The sequence below is a fragment of the Anomaloglossus baeobatrachus genome (genome assembly GCF_048569485.1).
Source record: "Anomaloglossus baeobatrachus isolate aAnoBae1 chromosome 5 unlocalized genomic scaffold, aAnoBae1.hap1 SUPER_5_unloc_14, whole genome shotgun sequence".
NCBI lineage: Eukaryota > Metazoa > Chordata > Amphibia > Anura > Aromobatidae > Anomaloglossus > Anomaloglossus baeobatrachus.
The window spans coordinates 178,025-200,837 of NW_027441789.1; the positions used below are offsets into that span (position 1 = coordinate 178,025).

The 22,813-nt window shown below is 41.4% G+C and overlaps 1 protein-coding gene across 1 annotated transcript in view; it reads right to left on the bottom strand.

Annotated features, from left to right (window-relative positions):
• Nucleotides 1–7,318: 7,318 nt before the first annotated feature.
• LOC142258858 (uncharacterized) overlaps nt 7,319–22,813 on the bottom strand; it is a 43,129-nt gene continuing 27,634 nt past the window's right edge. The window contains 2 exon segments of the mRNA XM_075331431.1: nt 7,319–8,749; nt 8,751–9,876. Of these exon segments, the coding sequence (XP_075187546.1) occupies nt 8,665–8,749; nt 8,751–9,876 (1,211 nt within the window). The 3' untranslated portion in view covers nt 7,319–8,664.

Genomic DNA, 22,813 nt, shown 5'->3' on the forward strand with positions numbered 1-22,813 from the left:
TGGCGGTGGACACACTGTATATGCATATGACATGTATATGCATGTCACAGAAATCAATGATAAATCAAGCAAAAAAAAAAGTCCCAAAATGAAGGAAACAAGAAAGCGGTTCATGCTAAAAATTATATATACTTTATTAATTACATTTTTTTAGGTAAAAAACAGATAAAATGCTCCTGAGAGGGAGCCAAATAATTACCCAGATGTTTTTGGCAGCAAAATATGTTTACAGTGCATTTTATTTAGTCATTTTTGAGTAACTTCACATAAGTAATTATTTAGATAATCTTTTGATTAGTAAAGTATGTATATATTTATGTGAGGTATTTATTATATTTATTCTAAGAATTTTTGTACCAATTTTTTCCCTGTATCCCCGCATTTTTTAAGTATTTTTGTGTAAACATCTGGGTAATTATTTGGGTCCCTCTCAGGAGCATTATATCTGTTTTTTACCTAAAAATGTGTTTATTTAATTAAGTATATATAAATTTTAGCATGAACCGCTTGATTCCTTCATTTTGGGACTTTTTTTTTTTTTGGTTGATTTAGGTACTAACTAGACTGTATGTTGGGAGTGCCGTCAGTTTTTTTGTCTAGATTCTGAAGTCATGTCCTCTGACTGTGCACCCTTGTCCCATTAGCCACAGGTGATGTTATTCTCTAGTAGCGGGGTCCTACTTGATCATACACATGAAAGTTTTTAACCCTGAGGGAGGCGTTAGTGTATGACCCAGTATACGGGATATGCCTTGACGTGGCTACTGGGCAGATATAGAAATTACCATTTTTGTATGTTAAATATCTCAAATTTTCCTAGATTTCCTATCGCAGTAATGCATGTCTATATTCTTACATTCATGGCTTTCATGCTTTAGCATTTCAGAGTGCAACTGTCTTTTTGTTATTATAGGGCATATTCAGTTTTGCGCTTGTTCAGACTGTATGTTGGGAACGCCGTCAGTTTTTTCGTCTAGGTACTAAACATGCAGGGTGCCAAAGCTTTTGTATCCATCCATTGTCCTGTTTTGTTAATTATAAAATGTAAAACACAAATTCATATATATATATATATATATATATATATATATATATATATATTTTTTTTTTTTATTTTTTTTTTGCCTAAAATACAAAGGAAATGTGCCATCTTTAATTTTATGCCTTTTCATCTTCATCTTGCTTTACTGTTCACAATAAAGCTGTAATTTTGACCAGGAGTGTCCAAACTTTTGCATCCCACTGTATAAATTATCCGTAGGGGATATATGACCCTCTGTTCCTCCACAAGGTCGGCATACGTACAGAGGACAAAGGTGGGAAGTGCTGAGCGGAAGCTCGGGATCTTATACACAGGCTGCGGAGTATAAATACTTTTTTGGAGTAAAGTTATTACAATTGTAAAATCCTAATCAGCAGCTTTGGTCGGAGACACCAAGGTTTTATATAAGGGAATATAGAAGAACTGACACTGGACACACGCGGGAAAACTGCGGTAGGACGATTATTGTTTCTTATACATAAATTGATAACATTTAGATGATTCAGACGACTCCGACAAAACGTGATTAACAAAGTAATAATAATAAATAATTGTATTCATTTATATAGCGCTATTAATTCCACAGCGCTTTACATACATTGGCAACACTGTCCCCATTGGGGCACACAATCTAGAGTCCCTATATGTATGTCTTTGGAGTGTGGGAGGAAACCGGAGAACCCAGTGGAAACCCACGCAAACACGGGGAGAACATACAAACTCCTTGCAGATGTTGTCCTTGGTGGGATTTGAACCCAGGACCCCAGCACTGCAAGACTGCAGTGTTAACCACTGAGCCACCATGCCACCCATTACTACAGGACGGTATGAGAAGGGGGTTTATTCTAAAGGAAACGATGGAGCCAAAAATGAGAGAATCTGGGCCCCGGGGCTGGAGACTTCGGGCTTCCAGCGTGTCAGTACGAGACGGGGTCTTTGTCCCTGGAGCTTCTCTACTCGGTATAATGAGACTCAATGATCTTATTCATATAAAAAGCGTCTGAGGAAAATAGAAACTGCCTAAATATGAGGAGCTTGTCTAATCTAGAAGTCATTGTATAAAGAGCTATGGAGATAGCGCTATTCTTCTGTATAACATATGTGATGTCGCTGTAGCCCTAATATTTCTGTACATGACGTCTCTGTATAGAGAATCTTACCCCAGCATTATGGATTGGGAAATGGTGGAAAGGGAGGGGTATTTTATTGTCATTTCGCTAACAAACAAAAATACTAGAATTATCTAATTGAAAAAGTTACTTCCCATTAGTTTTGTTGTGCACTGAAAACTAAATTTGGATTTTAAAAAGTATTTTAAATCATATAAAATGCAATCACAATCTAAATTCCCTATATCTATGTCTTTGGAGTATGGGAGGAAACCAGAGAATCTGGAGGAAATATGCAAACACGGGGAGAACATACAAACTCCTTGCAGATGTTGCCCTTGGTGTCAATATCTGCAAGGAGTTTGTCACCACTGAGCCATCGTGCCACCCTGTATCACATGTTTGTCAGTATTATGCTTTATAGAGAAGATATCATTAGGATTTTAATCTTAGCATGGAAAATAATTTTAAAAACTTTATCACACAAGATGTTTCCACAAAGAAGGAATGGATCGTAGATGGAAATAGTAATGTGTAATATGAACATGTTTATTATTGTAGTATAGAGAAGTTACAGACATTGTTCAGACATGGAGATTGTGCGCTGAAAGTAACTGTAATGAATGGCAGATCGCTGAGATTGGGAGTTAGGAAGAAGAGGGAGGAGGGTTGTTGGGTATTTTTGGGGGGAGGGTGCAATACTCTTGGCCATATAGTGAATATATAAATTTACACTGAGGAGTAAAAGGGTAATAATGTTTTTAACGTGTGACTTTCAGGCTCCATATCTCCTCATCCACTACATGTATGAGAATGAGACTACCATCATTTTATAGTTAATCATCTCAGCTATCTCCTACATAAATCTGACTTACAACAATATATCATATGATTAGATATGCATATTCTTGTCAGGTCAATGTATTGTTACTGTTTTGCTATTGGTGTTTTAAAAAATCTTTTTACCTGTGTACTACTGTGTACTACTACTATGTATTACAACCTGTTCTCATATTCCCTAATAGCTCAGTGTGTTAGGTTGATTCCCAAGAGAAATGTCACTGGTTTGAATTGAGGAGTAGCCATGAAGATATCCAAAGAAAAGAGAAACAGCATCCTCCAGTTCATGGAAAGCGGTCTGTCGGCAGAGAAAATTGCCAAACTGCAAAAGCCAAGAGGTGGACATCCAGCAAAAATATCGAAGTCAACTCATCACAAGATCTATCAGTTCTGGCACGACAAATACTGCAATGGAGGTGGTTCGTATGCTTTATAATAGTGAGATCACTGGCGTCCATGCAAGTATCGTCAATAGACTACGCTCTGATAAGTGCAAATAAGTTTGGAAGAAACAAGGGAAACAGAGGCTAACGGATGGAGAAATTGAGGAAACTATCAAGTTCAGTAGATGAAATCTGATGATATGGAGTTGTTTCACAGCCAAAGGCAGTGCACACTTGATGGGGATCAATGGTGATCTCAATGTTGAGCTATATCTGAGTATCCTACATGTTACGTCATACACTGGAGTACTCTGGAACAACCAAATTTCTTTGTCCAGCTCACCTGCTTCTCACCGGAGACCGCTTATCCAGGACCGTGCATGGAAAGGAAGGTAGCAGAACTCATTTCATGATCAGAAAAATATTCCAGCAAGCAAGTCCACGGAAAAAATCTTGATGATTTTTTCCGTGGACTTGCTTGCTGGAATATTTTTCTGACTGGAGTACTCTGGGTATGAAAAGGACGACAGTGTTGCAGAAAGACGACCTGAAGCATTCTTCGAGATTAGTGAAGAAATGGTTCAATAATAAAGTAGAGGTGCTGGATTTGCCCCCACAGTCTTCAGTCCACAACCAACACTTGTGGGTAGAGTCGAAGAAAATGCTGTATACATACCCAAAAGAGTAAACCAGTATGGACAAACATTGGGACCATATTAGAAAAGGAGAACAAGAGTTTTTATAGTGCAAAAAGTAACAAATTTTTATTAAACAGTGGTGGGGGAAAAATCCGAACAGTCATTAAAAACATATAAAAACATTAGTGGCGGTTAACCCCTACATTAGGGCATGGTACAAATATTAGAGTGTAAATACATAAGGCATGTGAATAGCACGTACTCAATGGTGCAGAAATAACACGTGGGTATTATCATAACAGTCTGCAGAAAAAACAGTGATGTCACTTTATCAGGCAAAATTGTTGCAGTAATCTACACTTAACACCAGACCTCAGAGTGTATATATATATAAGAGGCATGCAGATATAACGTACTTATTTGTACAAAGACACTATATAAATACCATTTGGTATGCTGCCAAAACACTCTGAAGTCATGATGCCGAGAAAACACTGCAGTGTATAGTTGCAGCTGTGATTGAAATTAAAGCCCCACTGAGAGCCCGCACACATAAATAACAGTGCAAAAAACGCCCATTACCAGTCCAACCAAGTAAGGGGGAAAGGTCCGCCAGTAACTGCAGCCTCGGAAGACCCTTGGTCTACCCTTGGTCTTCCGAGGCTGCAGTTACTGGCGGACCTTTCCCCCTTACTTGGTTGGACTGGTAATGGGCGTTTTTTGCACTGTTATTTATGTGTGCGGGCTCTCAGTGGGGCTTTAATTTCAATCACAGCTGCAACTATACACTGCAGTGTTTTCTCGGCATCATGACTTCAGAGTGTTTTGGCAGCATACCAAATGGTATTTATATAGTGTCTTTGTACAAATAAGTACGTTATATCTGCATGCCTCTTATATATATATACACTCTGAGGTCTGGTGTTAAGTGTAGATTACTGCAGCAATTTTGCCTGATAAAGTGACATCACTGTTTTTTCTGCAGACTGTTATGATAATACCCACGTGTTATTTCTGCACCATTGAGTACGTGCTATTCACATGCCTTATGTATTTACATTCTAATATTTGTACCATGCCCTAATGTAGGGGTTAACCGCCATTAATGTTTTTATATGTTTTTAATGACTGTTCGGATTTTTCCCCCACCACTGTTTAATAAAAATTTGTTACTTTTTGCACTATAAAAACTCTTGTTCTCCTTTTCTAATAAGCTTTTGAGTTTGTGCTAATTGGGCTGGGCTCCAGAAAAGTCTGGGTCCACCCCTACTTTTGTGATGGTATTTTGGAGTATTCCTTCCCTAAACATTGGGACCATGTAGAAGAGACCTGGAATCAGATTTTGGTCGAGACATGCTTAAATCTGATCCAGTACATGCAGAGGAGGATTCATGCAGTGTTGAGAACCAAAAGTGGATTTACAAAATGCTAACAATTGAATAAAAATTTAGATTTTTAGGCGCAAAACCATAATATGCAGTGACATGACAAGAATCTGCATAACTAATCAAATGCTAAATAGTTACAAGTAAAATTTATGTATTAGATAGCCGAGATGATTGTTTATAAAATGATGGTAGTCTCATGTTCAATAAAATAGCAGATGGGGGGATATGGAGTCTGAAAGTAAAAGGTTAAAACATTTTTACCTTTTTGCTCCTCAGTGTATAACACTGTGTAATGTTCTATGCACATGGAATATTGCTTTTTATTTGATTTTTAGAAAACAGACGTCTATTAGTAACTGCATATATTGTAATTCTAATGTAACTGTATATATTGTAATTCTAATGTAACTTCTAACGTGCTTTCCCTTTGTTTCTTTTCTTGCCTTTAGTTTGACTGTTTCTTTTGTGTTTTCTTGTTCAGTTTGTCAAATACAGGTGTATCTCAATAAATTAGAATATCATAATAAAGTTAATTTATTTCAGTAATTCAATACAAAAAAGGCAACACACATATTATATAGAGTCATTACACACAGAGTGATCTATTTCAGGTGTTTATATCTGTTAATGTGGATGATTATGGCTTACAGCCAATGAAAACCAAAAAAATCATTATCTCAGAAAATTAGAATAATGACCACAGAGCACCTGCAAAGGCTTCCTAAGTGTTTACAATGGTCCTTTAGATTGGTTCAGTAGGCTTCACAATCATGGATAAGATTGCTGTCTTGTCAGATGTTCAGAAGCCAGTCATTGACACACTCCACAAGGAGTGTAAGCCACAAAAGGTCATTGCTAAAGAAGCTGGCTATTCTGTGAGTGCTGTATCCAAGCATATTAATGGAAAGTTGAGTAGAAGGAAAAGGTGTCGTAAAAAAAATGTGCATAAGCAACCGGAATAACCGCAACATTGATAGGATTGTTAAGAAAAGGCCATTCAAAAATTTGGGGAAGATTCACAAGGAGTGGACTGCTATTGGAGTCAGTGCTTCAAGAGCCACCACACACAGACATATCCAGGACATGGGCGACAAGTGTCAGATTCCTTGTGTCAAGCCACTCATGACCAATAGACAATGCCATAAGCGTCTTACCTGGGCCAAGGAGAAAAAGAACTAGACTATGGCTAAGTGGTCCAAGGTGTTGTTTTCAGATGAAAGTAAATTTTGCATTTCATTTGGAAATCAAGGACCCAGAGTCTGGAGGAAGAGTGGAGAGGCCACAATCCAGGCAGAGGTGTATGGGTTAAATGTAATAACCCATTTACCTGTGGCCAAACATTTCTTTGCTTCAGGACACAACATAAACCACATGAAAGTTGTCATAATAAAAGGCAACTTCAGATCACAGAATCATCAAAGGGTGTGGGAATACAAATTCATTACAATGTTTGATTCTGTCCACTCAAGACTAAATCTGTCAGGAGGATTTATGACTCACTACAAAATCTGAGGAGTCTGCTTCAGAGACTAGGAGGGCACCAGGCCTCTGATCCTACATGGATATTGGGACAATAAAACTGTCACACTACTAATCAAAGATAATTAAGGATTCACTCTCTAAGCTCAGTGTTTGTTTATTTAAATGTCATTTTATTATACCATGCCTCTGCTCTGTTTGTGAATATATTTGAGTTTCTTCAGATATTTTGTTAAGGGTGCTTTACACGCTGCGACATCGCTAGCGATCTCGTTAGCGATATGACACGCCAGATTGCAGATGCGATCTTCCGAGATCGCACATGTGACCGGCTCTATAAAAACGACCTATGTGCGATCTCGGCAGATCGCATCTGCGATCTGGCGTGTCAAATTGCTAACGAGATCGCTAGCGATGACGCAGCGTGTAAAGCACCCTTTATACCATGCCTAATGAAGGGACCTGATAAATCTGGAAAGCTTGCCTTGTAACATCAAATTCCAAAGAGGGCCTTCCTTGAAGTGTGTTCAGGCACAGGAAACAGCCATAGTCTGTTATGTTCGCTTTTAAGATGAATTTATATATAAAGAAAAAAACTTTTATTCACAAGAACGGTGAGTGCTGCTCCTATTTTTCGTCTCTTTGGAATTTGAACTTTACTACTGCCTGGAGTTTAGCACCTGTAGTCCTGAAGAGTCTGTGGGGATGTCTTTCCATCACTGATTACATGCATGTGAGTGGTGCCGGATTTTTTTCTGGTTGGACTTTTTATTGCTTTGTAATATAATTTACATTATTTTAGTTAGCTGTTATGATTAAGGGACCAAGGAGGATCAAAAAAATGCGGAATCCCAAATAGTAACAGAGTTGCTGAAACCTTAACGGATTGCAGACCTAATCCTGACACACAACTAGAAGTAGACGTGGGACGAGCCTACGATGACCTAGTCGTTTCGACACAGCCGGAGAACTAAATATTCTCACAGATATAAGAAAGCTAATACTATCTTTATATGAAAGGATAGGAAGGAGCACTGTTTGCAACCGTAAAAACCCTAATAAATACCAGCAATGATATGGAAAAATCCTGACGTCACATAACCTCTCCCCACTGTACCAGCACTCAGATGTTACTGGGATCCAAAAAAAACACTAATACAGATGAGGGACTGAATTAATACCAGGCATGACAAACACAATACCTTGCGGAATCATGGAGCTAAGTATACAGACACTCCCAGCAGGGAATGATCCCATTCGACCAAGAAATCCACACAGACAAAATAGGAATCAAGCATTAGTATCAAAGCAGAAAAGAAAACAACAAAAAAGTGGAAAACAAACAGCAGAGGTACAAAGACCACTTATCTGAGAGGAGTTCTGGTAGTGACCAGGGCTGGTTACAGAATGTCCTTAACACACAGGAGACAATTGAGCACCGGCAAGTAACAAGAGAAAACTACTCAGTTATATAGTCCCAATCTGACCCTGATTGCCAGTCCTCTGCAGGTGTGTGACTTTCATTCCACAAATCAACTGCACCGCCAGCACTGACCACAAGAGGGAGCCTCAAACTGGAAAACGTATTCACAACAGTTAGCCATTAAAACGTATCAGAACAACAAGATTATAATTTTGTTTCACTGAGAGCAATCAATCCTTTTTGTATTTAATTACTGAAAGAAATTAACTTTTTGATGATATTTTAATTTATTGAGATGCACTTGTATATGGTGTTTGAATTTTTCTTAGTGGTCAAGAAATTACAATTTTCAAGAAAAACGTCTAGGTATGACAATGGCTTCTACCAGTGTGAATTTTGTGATGTTCAAAAAGACTGCATTTGTGTGTAAAACATTTCTTACATTCAACATGAAAATGACTTCTCTCCTGTGTGAATTATTTGGTGTTTAAAAAGAGTTGATTTATCGCCAAAACATTTTCCACATTCTGAACATGAAAAAGGCTTCTCCCCTGTGTGAGTTCTCTCATGTGTAACAAGATGTGATTTTTGGTTAAAACATTTCCCACATTCTGAACAAAAAAAGGGTTTCTCTCCAGTGTGAATTCTTTGATGCTGAACAAGTAGTGATGTACATGAAAAACATTTCCCACAGTCTGAACATGAATATGGCTTCTCCCCTGTGTGAGTTCTTTGATGTGTAACATAATCTGATTTGTGTGCAAAACATTTACCACATTCTGAACATGAAAAAGGCTTCTTCCCTGTGTGAGTTTTCTGGTGTGTAATAAGTTGTAATTTACGTGTAAAACATTTTCCACATTCTGAACATGAAAAAGGCTTCTCCCCTGTATGAGTTTTCTGATGTCTAATAAGTTGTGATTTTTGGTTAAAACATTTCCCACATTCTGAACAAAAAAAGGGCTTCTCTCCAGTGTGAATTCTTTGATGCTTAACAAGTACTGATGTATGTGCAAAACATTTCCCACATTCTGAACATGAATATGGCTTCTCCCCTGTGTGAGTTCTTTGATGTATAACAAAATGTGATTTCTGTGCAAAACATTTCCCACATTCTGTACATGAAAATGGCTTCTCCCCTGTGTGAATTCTCTGATGTATAACAAACTGTGATTCATGTGCAAAACATTTCCCACATTCTGAACATGAAAATGACTTCTTCCCTGTGTGAGGTTTCTGGTAACTAACAGACTCAGAAGAAAATCTTTTCTCCCCTGTGTGAATTTGTTTATGTATTTTTTTAGATTCTAAAGTTGAAAATGGCTTTTTTGCTGTAAGAGCACTTCTATTTTGAATGCCTGATTTGTGACTTATATTTTTCTTTATAGTATGTGATAAAACAGAAGGTAGATCCTGTTTAAGAGAATCAGATGATAGATCTTTGCTGTTAAGAGATGATAGTATATCTGGAATAGTAGCATTCACTTCAGTTATATTTTGCGTGATATCACGGTCATCTGATTTAAAAAATGAAGAAGATGTCAGTTGTGCCTCTGATCTCCTGGTGCAGTCACCTGCCAAGAATAAAAAAAATATTTGTAATAATATATAAAAATGTTAGGATATAATTTCTAAAATAGCTAAAGAAATTGCAAGTTATGTAGCAATCTATAATTATAATAATTATTTACTTGAAACAAAAACTGTTCACAATGTAACAGTGGACCTCTGAGCAAGTACCTCTAGAATAAGATGTTCAACCCTCTTTGTTCATTTTGCATCCCAAATATTTGAATAATAATCCACCAAATAATGTTTTCTGGCTAAAATTATACCAAAACAAGTTTACTCCATCAGTGTAAAAATAGGATGTTTCCACATTGGTTATAGCTGAAAAAAAATCTTGAAAAGCGATATGGCTTCATAATCCAATCCAGAAAAATTCCAAAGCCAAATATCCTCGATGCTTCTCAGCCTTGCAGAGGCCCAAACCCTGTTAGTATCCACATATTGGGCATTACCACAGAGAAGAACCCACATAAAAATGTATGATGTAGGTTTCCTGGAGACCAAACTAGGCACTGTGTGTAGGGCAGTAAATTGGCAGATTTGTAATTTTCTCACTCCAACGTCCATTTCATGCCAATTTCCAGAGACTGCCTCTGGAGTCAAAATAGTAATTTAGACTAAAGTAGAATATGGTAAATGCTATTTATTAACTATACGCTGGAGATCAATATTAGAGAACAACACACAATTTCCTAAATGTTGCGGCCATTGTGTCGTCCTATGTGACTATTAGAGTTGAGCGCGGTTCGTGGTTCGTGGTTCTCCAGTTCGCGGCTCGAGTGATTTTTGGGCTGTTCGAGATCGAACTAGAACTCGAGCTTTTTGCTAAAAGCTCGATAGTTCTAGATACGTTCGAGAACGGTTCTAGCAGCAAAAAGCAGGGCTTTTTACAGCTACAGTGAGCAGGAGCCATCGCTGGCAGCCTGCCACAAGCTGGTAACCAAGATAAACATCGGGTATCCAAGCAAAGCGCTTTGGTTAGTAACCCGATGTTTATCTTAGTTACGTGCAGGAAGCCCACACTTTCCCGCTCAGCTCGCTCCACCCCCTCCTGCCCGCGGCATGTACACATACATACACATACACAAACACACACACACACACACACACATCCACCCCCCCCCCCCCGCCCGCCCGCCCGCTCGCTCGCTCGGCTTACCTGCGGTGATGAAGTCCCGCCATCCCGACCTCAGCGCTGTCACTGTCCTCCATGGCCGCCGCTTGTCACATCACCTATCGCTTCCGACCCGAGACTGACACTGGCGGTGACGTCACGGACCTCTCGCGATACTTGATGTGAAGGCGCCGGTCATTGACCTCAGTGACAGGGGCTGTCAGTGTGCTGGAGATCAGCGCAGGTAATGTACCTCGCTGACAGCAGCACTTGTCATCCCCTGCAGTGACCTGGGCTGACCCATTGATGTTAGCTCAGGTCACTGCACTGCTCTCCCAGCCAATGGGGAACATCCTGCTCTTCATTGACTGGGACAGTGTGCATCGTCATGGCAACCCCTTGGATTTCACCAGACCTGGATTTGTTTTTCAATCTAATAAATTGGTTAAAGAGGGAATGTTTTGGGGAGTGTTTTTTCAAATAAAAATGTGTTTGTCGTGTATTTTTTTTTTATTACTGACTGGGTTGGTGATGTCGGGTATCTGATAGACGCCTGACCTCACCAACCCCAGGGCTTGATGCCAGGTGACATTACACATCTGGTATTAACCCCAAATATTACCCCGTTTGCCACCGCACCAGGGCGCGGGATGAGCTGGGGCGAAGCACCAGGATTGGCGCATCTAATGGATGCGCCACTTCTGGGGCGGCTGCGGCCTGCTATTTTTAGGCTGGGGAGATTCCAATAACCATGGACCTCCCTAGTCTGAGAATATCAGGCCCCAGCTGTCTGCTTTACCTTGGCTGGTGATCCAATTTTGGGGGACCCCTACGTGTTTTTTTTTTTTAATTATTTATTTAATTTAAAATAACAGCGTGGGGTGCCCTCAGTTTTGGATTACCAGCCAAGGTGAGGTTGCCAGCTGTGGTCTGCAGGCTGCAGCCGTCTGCTTTACCCTAGCTGGCTACAAAACTAGGGGGAACCCTATGTCATTTTTTTTTCATTTTTTTGGCTAAATACAAAGCTAAGCACCCCTTAGTGCCACATGAAAGGTACCAAAGGGTGTTCCACTTTTTCTCCATTTTTTCTCCATTTTTTTCTCCACTTATTCTCCACTTTTTCTCCTCTTATTCTCCACTTTTTCTCCACTTTTTCTCCACTTTTTCTCCACTTTTTCTCCTCTTATTCTCCTCTTATTCTCCTCTTATTCTCCATTTTTTTCTCCACTTTCTCCACTTTTTCTCCACTTTTTTCTCCACTTTTTCTCCTCTTATGCTCCACTTTTTCTCCTCTTAATCTCCACTTTTTCTCCACTTTTTTCTCCACTTTTTTCTCCACTTTTTCTCCTCTTATGCTCCACTTTTTCTCCACTTTTTCTCCACTTTTTCTCCTCTTAATCTCCACTTTTTCTCCTCTTAATCTCCACTTTTTCTCCTCTTATGCTCCACTTTTTCTCCTCTTATGCTCCACTTTTTCTCCACTTTTTCTCCACGTTTTCTCCACGTTTTCTCCACTTTTTCTCCTCTTATGCTCCACTTTTTCTCCACTTTTTCTCCTCTTAATCTCCACTTTTTCTCCACTTTTTCTCCACTTTTTTCTCCACTTTTTCTCCACTTTTTCTCCACTTTTTCTCCTCTTAATCTCCACTTTTTCTCCTCTTATGCTCCACTTTTTCTCCACTTTTTCTCCTCTTATGCTCCACTTTTTCTCCACTTTTTCTCCACTTTTTCTCCTCTTATGCTCCACTTTTTCTCCACTTTTTCTCCTCTTATGCTCCACTTTTTCTCCACTTTTTCTCCACTTTTTCTCCACTTTTTCTCCACTTTTTCTCCACTTTCTCTCCACTTTTTCTCCTCTTATGCTCCACTTTTTCTCCACTTTTTCTCCTCTTATGCTCCACTTTTTCTCCACTTTTTCTCCTCTTATGCTCCACTTTTTCTCCACTTTTTCTCCACTTTTTCTCCTCTTATGCTCCACTTTTTCTCCACTTTTTCTCCTCTTATGCTCCACTTTTTCTCCACTTTTTCTCCACTTTTTCTCCACTTTTTTCTCCACTTTCTCTCCACTTTTTCTCCTCTTATGCTCCACTTTTTCTCCACTTTTTCTCCTCTTATGCTCCACTTTTTCTCCACTTTTTCTCCACTTTTTTCTCCACTTTTTCTCCTCTTATGCTCCACTTTTTCTCCACTTTTTCTCCATTTTTTTCTCCTCTTATGCTCCACTTTTTCTCCACTTTTTCTCCTCTTATGCTCCACTTTTTCTCCACTTTTTCTCCTCTTATGCTCCTCTTATGCTCCACTTTTTCTCCACTTTTTCTCCACTTTTTCTCCTCTTATTCTCCTCTTATTCTCCTCTTATTCTCCTCTTATTCTCCTCTTATTCTCCTCTTATTCTCCTCTTATTCTCCACTTTTTCTCCACTTTTTCTCCACTTTTTCTCCACTTTCTCCACGTTTTCTCCACTTTTTTCTCCACTTTTTCTCCTCTTATGCTCCACTTTTTCTCCACTTTTTCTCCACTTTTTCTCCACGTTTTCTCCACGTTTTCTCCACGTTTTCTCCACGTTTTCTCCACTTTTTCTCCACTTTTTTCTCCACTTTTTTCTCCTCTTATGCTCCACTTTTTCTCCACTTTTTCTCCACTTTTTCTCCTCTTAATCTCCACTTTTTCTCCACTTTTTCTCCACTTTTTCTCCACTTTTTCTCCACTTTTTCTCCACTTTTTTCTCCACTTTTTTCTCCTCTTATGCTCCACTTTTTCTCCACTTTTTCTCCACTTATGCTCCACTTTTTCTCCACTTTTTCTCCTCTTATGCTCCACTTTTTCTCCACTTTTTCTCCACTTTTTCTCCACTTTTTCTCCTCTTATGCTCCACTTTTTCTCCACTTTTTCTCCACTTTTTCTCCACTTTTTCTCCTCTTATTCTCCTCTTATTCTCCTCTTATTCTCCTCTTATTCTCCTCTTATTCTCCACTTTTTCTCCACTTTTTCTCCATTTTTTTCTCCACTTTCTCCACTTTTTTCTCCACTTTTTCTCCTCTTATGCTCCACTTTTTCTCCTCTTAATCTCCACTTTTTCTCCACTTTTTCTCCACTTTTTCTCCACTTTTTTTCTCCACTTTTTCTCCTCTTAATCTCCACTTTTTCTCCTCTTATGCTCCACTTTTTCTCCACTTTTTCTCCTCTTATGCTCCACTTTTTCTCCACTTTTTCTCCTCTTAATCTCCACTTTTTCTCCTCTTATGCTCCACTTTTTCTCCACTTTTTCTCCTCTTATGCTCCACTTTTTTCTCCACTTTTTCTCCACTTTTTCTCCACTTTTTTCTCCACTTTTTTCTCCACTTTTTCTCCACTTTTTCTCCTCTTATGTTCCACTTATTCTCCACTTTTTCTCTACTTTTTCTATGGTCGGTCTACCCATTAGCTCTGCCATGCATAGTGTAGCTCTACACCTACTGCACATGTTACTTTATGATTGACATCTCTTTCGTACCAGAGCTGTCTAAGTCTACTCTGACCCCATATTTGTCATTACTATATTGTCCTTGTACTGTATTATGACATTTGTATCATGTGTTTCATTTCTTGCTGTGTTGCAATTTTTTTGCTGCATCCCAATTGTACCTCTACATTGTTCGAGTTTATGTTATTGTTCTCTCACTCTTATGTGATACTGATTATTGTCATTTTTCATGATTACATGCAGATAAGTCCAATCTGACGAAGGCTCAGGCCGAAACGTCATTTGTAACTTGTTTTGGACAAAAACATATATGCTTATGAAAAAATTTTTTTCTTAATACGGACCAATAAAGAGTGATTTTGCATTACTATCCGTTGTGACTTACTGACTTAGTCTGGGAGATTTAGAGTGCCGAGGTTACTCACTAATTTTATCTATTATTACCTCTGAGCACCTATATACCAGTGAGCAGAGCTTCCTCTACAGTAGTTCTCCTGATTAGGCATGCCCTTACCTCATGAGCAGGGCATTGCAGCTTTGGTAGCAACCATTACGACATGGACTCTGCTGCTGTGGACCCGGGGAGAGTGAGTGCAGATTCATTGCACCCACACTCCTCACATGAAGGGTCCGCACTCCTAGAAAATGGGGGATACGTTCCCTGAGTGTCTCCCCCCCATATTCTAGACGGTCCAGAGTCGTCGTGGGACCCCTTTATTTTTTTTCTTACAATAAATTGGTGAAAGAGGAAATGTTTTGGGGACTGTTTTTTCAAATAAATTTCTTTTGTCGATTTTTTGTTTTTGTTAGTACTGACAGTTTATGATGTTGGGTATCTAATAGACGCCATGACATCACAAACTGCTGGGCTTGATCTCAGGTGACTTTACAGCTAGTATCTACCCGATTTATTACCCCGTTTGCCACTGCACCAGGGCACGGGATGAGCTGGGGTGAAGCGCCAGGATTGGCGCATCTAGTGGATGCGCCACGTCTGGGGTGCCTGCGGCCTGCTATTTTTAGGCTGTGAAGGCCCAATAACTATGGACCTTCCCACCCTGAGAATACCAGACCACAGCTGTCCGCTTTACCTTGGCTGGTGATCCAATTTGGGGGGTCCCCTACTTTTATTGTGTAATTATTAATATTTATAAAATAATTATAAAAAAGAGCCTGAGGGGACCTCCACATTGGATCCCCAACCACGGTAAAGCTGCCAGCTGTGGTTTTCAGGCTACAGCCGTCTGCTTTACCCTAGCTGGCTATCAAAAATGGGGGGACCCAACGTAATTTTTTTTTTTTAACTATTTTTTAAATAGAAAAAATTAATGGGCTTCCCTGTATTTTGATTGCCAACCAAGGTAACGGCAGGCAGATGGGGGTGGCAACCCATAGCTGTCTGCTTTATCTGCGCTGAGAATCAAAAATACCGCGGAGCGCTACGTCATTTTTTTAAAGATTTATTTTTACAGCACTGTGATGTCCAGCAATCAAAATACAGGGAAGCCCATTTTATTTTTAGTTATTTAAATAAATAATTAAAAAAAATATATGTTAGCTCCCACTGCATTTTTTGTATTGCTAGCTAAGGGTAATCCAAGCAGCTACTGGCTGCTAACCCCCACTGCTTGGTGTTACCTTCACTGGCAATGGAAAATCCAGGGAAGCATTTTTTTTTGCCAAAAAGCTACAAAAAAAGGACGTGAGCTTCGCCATATTTTTGTATGCTAGCCAGGTATAGCAGGCAGGTGCTGGAAGAGTTGGATACAGCGCCAGAAGATGGCGCTTCTATGAAAATGCCATTTTCTGAGGTGGCTGCAGACTGCAATTCGCAGCAGTGGGGCCCAGAAAGCTCAGGCCAACCGGTGGTGCGGATTCCAATCCCCAGCTGCCTAGTTGTACCTGGCTGGACACAAAAATGGGGCAAAGCCTACGTCATTTGTTTTCTAATTATTTCATGAAATTCATGAAATAATAAAAAAAGGGCTTCCCTTTATTTTTGGTTCCCAGCCGGGTACAAATAGGCAACTGGGGGTTGGGGGCAGCCGTACCTGCCTGCTGTACCTGGCTAGCATACAAAAATATGGCGAAGCCACATAATTTTTTCAGGGGGCAAAAAACTTCTGCATACAGTCCTGGATGGAGTATGCTGAGCCTTGTAGTTCTGCAGCTGCTGTCTGTCTGTATGGAGAAGAGCAGACAGCAGCTGCAGAACTACAAGGCTCAGCATACTCCATCCAGGACTGCATGCAGAAGTTTTTTGCCCACCAAAAAAATGACGTGGGCTTCGCCATATTTTTGTATGCTAGCCAGGTACAGCTGGCAGCCACGGGCTGCCTCCAACCCCCAGTTGCCTATTTGTACCCGGCTGGGAACCAAAAATATAGGGAAGCCCGTTTTTTTTAATTATTTCACTTATTTCATGAAATAATTAAAAAACAAATGACGTGGGCTTCGCCCTATTTTTGTGTCCAGTCGGGTACAACTAGGCAGCTGGGGATTGGAATCCGCAGCACAGGTTAGCCCGAGGTTTGTGGGCGCCTCTGCTGCGGATTTCAGTCCGCAGCCGTCCCAGAAAATGGCGCTCTCATAGAAGCGCCATCATCTGGCGCTGTATCCAACTCTTCCAACAGCCCTGGAGCCGGGTGGCTTGTTGGGTAATCATGAGTTAATACTGGCTTTGTTTTACCAGCCAGTATTAAGCCAGAGATTCTTAATGTCAGGCACGTTTGACCCGGCCATTAAGAATCTCCAATAAAGGGTTAAAAAAAGACACCACACAGAGAAAAAATACTTTAATAGAAATTAATACACAGACACATTAGAGACTCCATCTTTATTACCCCTGTCAGCCCTCCACGATCCTGCTCTTCTGTCTTCTTTCTTTCTAGTGTAGTAGTAGTGACGATTGTAGTGAGGGGCATCACTTGGGGCTGGGGAACCTCCATCCTAACTACAATGCTCACTACAATCGGGAAGCAGCGTGCAGCCTTCACTCCGTGAGTGATCACTGCTGGCTGCTAGCGGTAACAGCGGTAACGCTGACAGACGCGTTACCATAGCAACGGTGCTCCCGGAGCCGCGGTTAGCGGTGACGTCACCGCTAACTGCGTTGCTATGGCAACGGTGATCTCCGTTAATGACCGGCTGTGTCAGCCGGTCCCTAACGGAACGGGGAGTCGACCGTGTGCTAGAGCATGTCGCCGGTACACGGCGATACACATATGTGCACCGTGTACCGGAGAGATGCACTCGCAGGTCCTACATGACGTGTCATAGTCATGTGACCAGTCTGTAGCCAATGAGATAATAGCCACGTGACTGGTCACATGGCTATTTTGACGTCACGATAGGTCCTGCTTCTCTGCTGGCAGTGCCGGTCACCGGGAGGATTCAGCGATCATCGGATGGAATAGCGGCAGGAGACAGAGTGCAGAAGGGATCGCGAGGACCGGTAAGTGTTATGGCAATGTTTATTAACTGTTTGTGTACATTTATAATGCATTTTTATGTGTTTGTGATTGCCTCACATTATAGCCTATTGGTTCTAGTTCGGTTCGTCGAACGTTCGACGAACCGAACTCGAACGGGACCCCCGTTCGGCGAACCGGCCTCGAGCCGAACCGGGACCGGTTCGCTCATCTCTAGTGACTATATCCTAACATGAGGAAACTCACAGTATTTTAAGCTTATTTCATATATTGATTTTTTTCAAAAGCACATAATAAAAATGTAAATGACATAAGTGTAAAAGATCACTGATCAAAATGAGAGAACACGTTCAGATACCTGCAAGTTATTGGTGTTAATCTGGCACCTGGTGCTAATTTCCTTAATTATCTCACAAACCCAAATTAACTGCAGTCCATAGAAATACACTGCTCACACTTTTGTCTTTGCTTTGCAAGTGAAAAAATTTTTTTATTTAGAAGAAACCATATAATTTAACACAACCAATTTATACATTTCGGCCTAAGAGGCCTTGTTCACGGGGTCGCTAGGAAAAGGAAAATATATACAGTGACTAAACACATATACACATTATTTACAATATGAACTTTAGACAAGGATTTTTTCAAAAGTGTGAGAATAATGATAATACACGTGATAAGACAGGTAAGGGAGGAAGATGAGGGTAGAGGACAAGGTAGTGATGATAATAAGTGTTAGGTAGTTATATACTACCTGTAAAGTTGATCTCCTGGTAAGTGCGAGGATTTTGGGGTAATGAGGGCCCCTGTAATATTAAATGCAGAAATGTATAATAGTACAAAGAGGGGAAGAATAAGAGTGATGAGTAGTACGTGTGAATGGCAAGCATTCCCGTGCCTGTGCTTTCCTGAATGTAGCCCTGCCATAATGTGAGCGTGTGGACTTTAAATAACGCTAACGCCTGCACACTAGCCATCTCACAGACTGCAGGGAAATGACGTGTCATGGTGTGCTGTGAGAGGCCGGCACTGGTGCACTGGAGGGCGCTTAGTATATTGTGGGGCGGGAATGTGATAGTGTGCTGTAGCATCCTGGTAGTTATGGAAATGGCAGCGCATGCGCACTGATCAATCTAATGACTCACTGATGTAGCTGGCGCTTGCGTGTTGTGGAGCTTGCCGAGATTACCTTGTAGTCATGGGGATTGTTGCGCGTGCGTGATGCTGAATCTAGTAACGTGCTGTTAGTATCACTGGCCCTTCTTTACTGATAGGGATCAAAACGCATGTGTGAAAAGCGCAGCTATGAATCTGTAATGCCCTGTTTACTATCAGTATAGAAAGTCCAGTTATATTAACAGCGCGTCACTCGATTCATTAGCGTGCATGCGCAACTCCAAAATCCTCCCACTTACCAGGAGATCAACTTTACAGGTAGTATATAACTACCCAACACTTATTATCATCACTACATTTTCCTCTACCTTCATCCTCTTCCTTACCTGTCTTATCAAATGTGACATTATCATGTGCACTGTTTGTATATACTATCTAATATACTAATACTGTAACAACTATGTGTACACACTTGCTGTAGACTAGCATTATATTGTTATATAGGTACTCCTAACTTTCTACTACCATGTGCTTTCTTTAATATTTAAAAATATTTAAAAATATCCAGAAATATCCAGATAGGAGATTATTCTCACACTTTTGAAAAAAATCTTTATCTAAAGTTCATATTGTAAATAATGTATACATCTGTATATGTGTTTAGTCGCTGTATATATTTTCCCTTTCCTAGCGACTCTAGGAACAAGGCCCCTTGGGCCAAAATGTAGGAATTAGTAGTGTTAAATTATAGGATTTCTCCTAAATAAAAACAGTTTTTTCACTTGCAAAGCAAAGACAAAAGTGTGTGAAGTGTATTAATATGGATTGTAAATAAGGGGTTTAACCCGTACACTAGAACCCGAAAAATAATCCAGTGTGCACGCCGTTTATTCATTATTTAAATCCTATGTACCTGGCAGCCTAAGTTTCCAGTTTGCACTGACTTTGCAAAAATAGTGTATCGTTCCAAAGTGACTGAAACCCTCCGACAACAGGTTGTCTAGCTGAAGGCCAAAGGGGTGACCCTATCAGCCATAGCAAGAGAAGTAGGTAGAGCCAAGTCTGTGATTTCAAGAATATTGTTCTTTACAGCATCACAAACTCTTTCAAGTCCCCCAAGAAGACTGATTGCCCTCAAAAGACAAATGCAAGAAAGGACAGGATAATAGGGAAAATCTCCATGGGTAAATCGTTCCAAAACTTCAGCTGGAATTGCTAGCCAGAGTTCAGCACAGAACAGGGTAAGAATCTTATCTCGTCATACAGTGTCATGATGTTTGAGAGCATTTCGACTGAAAGCCCACTCTGAAGTGACCAAACCTCTCATTAGCAGAAAGAATCAAAAGGACGATGTTGTGTGGACAGAGGAGAAGTGGTCCACAGTTCATTTTAATGATTAAAGCAAGTTTAATTTATTTGGGTTTAATGGGAAATATTATATTTGTTGACAAACTGGGGAAATACTGAATCCGAAGTGTAGTAAGAAGTCAGTGAAAGGCGGTGGAGGAAGTGTCATGGTTTGGGGATTGTTTTCTGCAGTAGTTGGACCTCTCATACAGCTACATGGCAGAGTGAATGCAAGTGTGTATCAGAACCTTCTTCAACAACACGTGGTTCTTCACTTGCATTCATCACTCAATGAGCCAGCAATTTCCATGCAGGACAATGCCCCCCGTCACACAACAAAATGGGTAAAGCAGTTCCTTGAAACAGAAAACATTGAAACAATGAAATGGCCGCCCAGAGTCCTGATCTAAACCCAATAGAAAACCTCTGGAAAATTCTTGCTGACAAAGTTATGGCCAAGAAACCCACAACAGTCAAAGAACTGTGGAAGAAACTGGAAGACGAAAGGACCAAAATCCAACCAGAGCAGTGTGAGAGACTAGTGATGTCCTGTGGCCGCAGATGTGCTGAAGTCATTCACAGCGACGGCCGGTACACGTCCTACTGATTGATGACTGCTGTTACCGTAAGAAAAGATAGATTTTTGTGTACTCACCGTAAAATCTTTCTCTGAGTCTTCATTGGGGGACACAGGACCATGGGTTATGCTGCTGTCACTAGGAGGCTGACACTAAGTAGACATAAAAAGTTAGCTCCTCCCCAGCAGTATAACCCCTGAGCCGGAGGCGGACTCAATCAGTTTAGTGCACAAGCAGTAGGAGGAGAACCAAACAATCTTAGATAAGACAAGGAAAAAACTATAACCAATTAGACGTGCGAACAATGGCCTGGGAATAAGGCCACTGAGGCAACAGACATGTAAAATGTAACCCAAAAAACACAAGTAGGGTGGGTGCTGTGTCCCCCAATGAAGACTCAGAGAAAGAGATTTTACGGTGAGTACACAAAAATCTATCTTTCTCCATCGTTTCATTGGGGGACACAGGACCATGGGACGTCCAAAAGCAGTCCGTGGGTGGGAAGAGAACCATCACCGTAGATCGGTAGGAAACCGCTTCCTCCTGTCGGGCTTGACCCAGACCTACAGATACCTACCCTGTTACAGGCGTGCTACTGCCGCCCACAAGGATAACGGCAAGACTGGCCTCTGCCAAAGCTTGGGTGTGAACCTTCTAGGAACTAGTAAGGTCTGCCGACTAGACCATGTGGTGGCCCGGCAGACATCGGACCATCGACGTCTGAAGTCCAATCATCCAGGAGACTCCCCCTGGACGGTAGAAAAAAACGGCGGAGGTCCGTCTTCCATGCGATAGACTTCACCTATGGCGGCAAGGATCCATGTGGGAATCTTAGCCCTGGGCGCCGGCATGCGCCTCCTGGAACCGGGTGAAAGGATGAACTGTCCTAAAAAGATGAACCGACTGTCGGTGAAAACCGAAAAGTGCGGTCCAGAGGGCACAACTACTGAGAGCTCACACCAGCTCAGGAACGAATTAGGCCCTTTTCAGGATGAGAAGGTACTAGGACCGAACCCGAAAACCCAATCTCCTTATCTGGAAGGAAGGCGGGCTGCCTTGTACCGAAAGGAGGGTAGTGGCCGGAGCACCCCCCTTTGCCCTGCTGGAGGACCCGGAAAAAAAGGGGGGAACAAAGGCAACAAGAGAGAGCTGTCCGCCCTGATGCCCCTTGAAAAAAGGAGACGGCCACGACGAGCCCACCTATCCAAAACAGGTGGGAGTAAGAAGCACTCGGAAAGGTTCAAACCGAGAGCCGTGAAGTGAACCCATCGCTAGATTAAGGTCCCACGTTCCTAGTGGACGGTGATGCCGCCGAGCCAGATGGACGCTTCTCTATGTGAAACTCTTGATCGTGGAACGAGAAGTGATACGTCTCTGAAACCGGAATGACCGCGTCGACACCTGGCCCCTAGAGGGACGCGCTAGAAGCCGCATCCCGCTCTGACTGCCAACCTGGCAGTAGTGCAGGAAGGAAGAGAGAGAGAGCAAAAAGAAGAAGTGCTCCTTACACCCCGGAGGAACTCCACCCGTGTGGTAATACATCTTCGAGGGAACCGGCTTCCCGGTCTACACATTGTCTGTATCCTTCTTGCCAATCGACCTGTGCGAGCTAGAACCCGGGATCCGCTATTAAGGCCGTCAAACTTAGGGCTTCTAAGTCCTGGTGGAAGAGAGGGCCACGACACGAAAGAACTGGACGGTCTGGAAGCGCCACATGGCATCTGCGAGTGGATTGAGTGAGTTCTGTGAGCTATGCTCGCCTGGGCCCCTCCATCGGCACCTTCTGCCTTGGTCCATCTTCAGAACGCTCGAGATCATGGGAAGCCGTGGGAAGAAGTCCGAGAGAATGAACTGGCCTCACGGCCGGCCGAGGGCGTCGTCACCTAGCGCAGA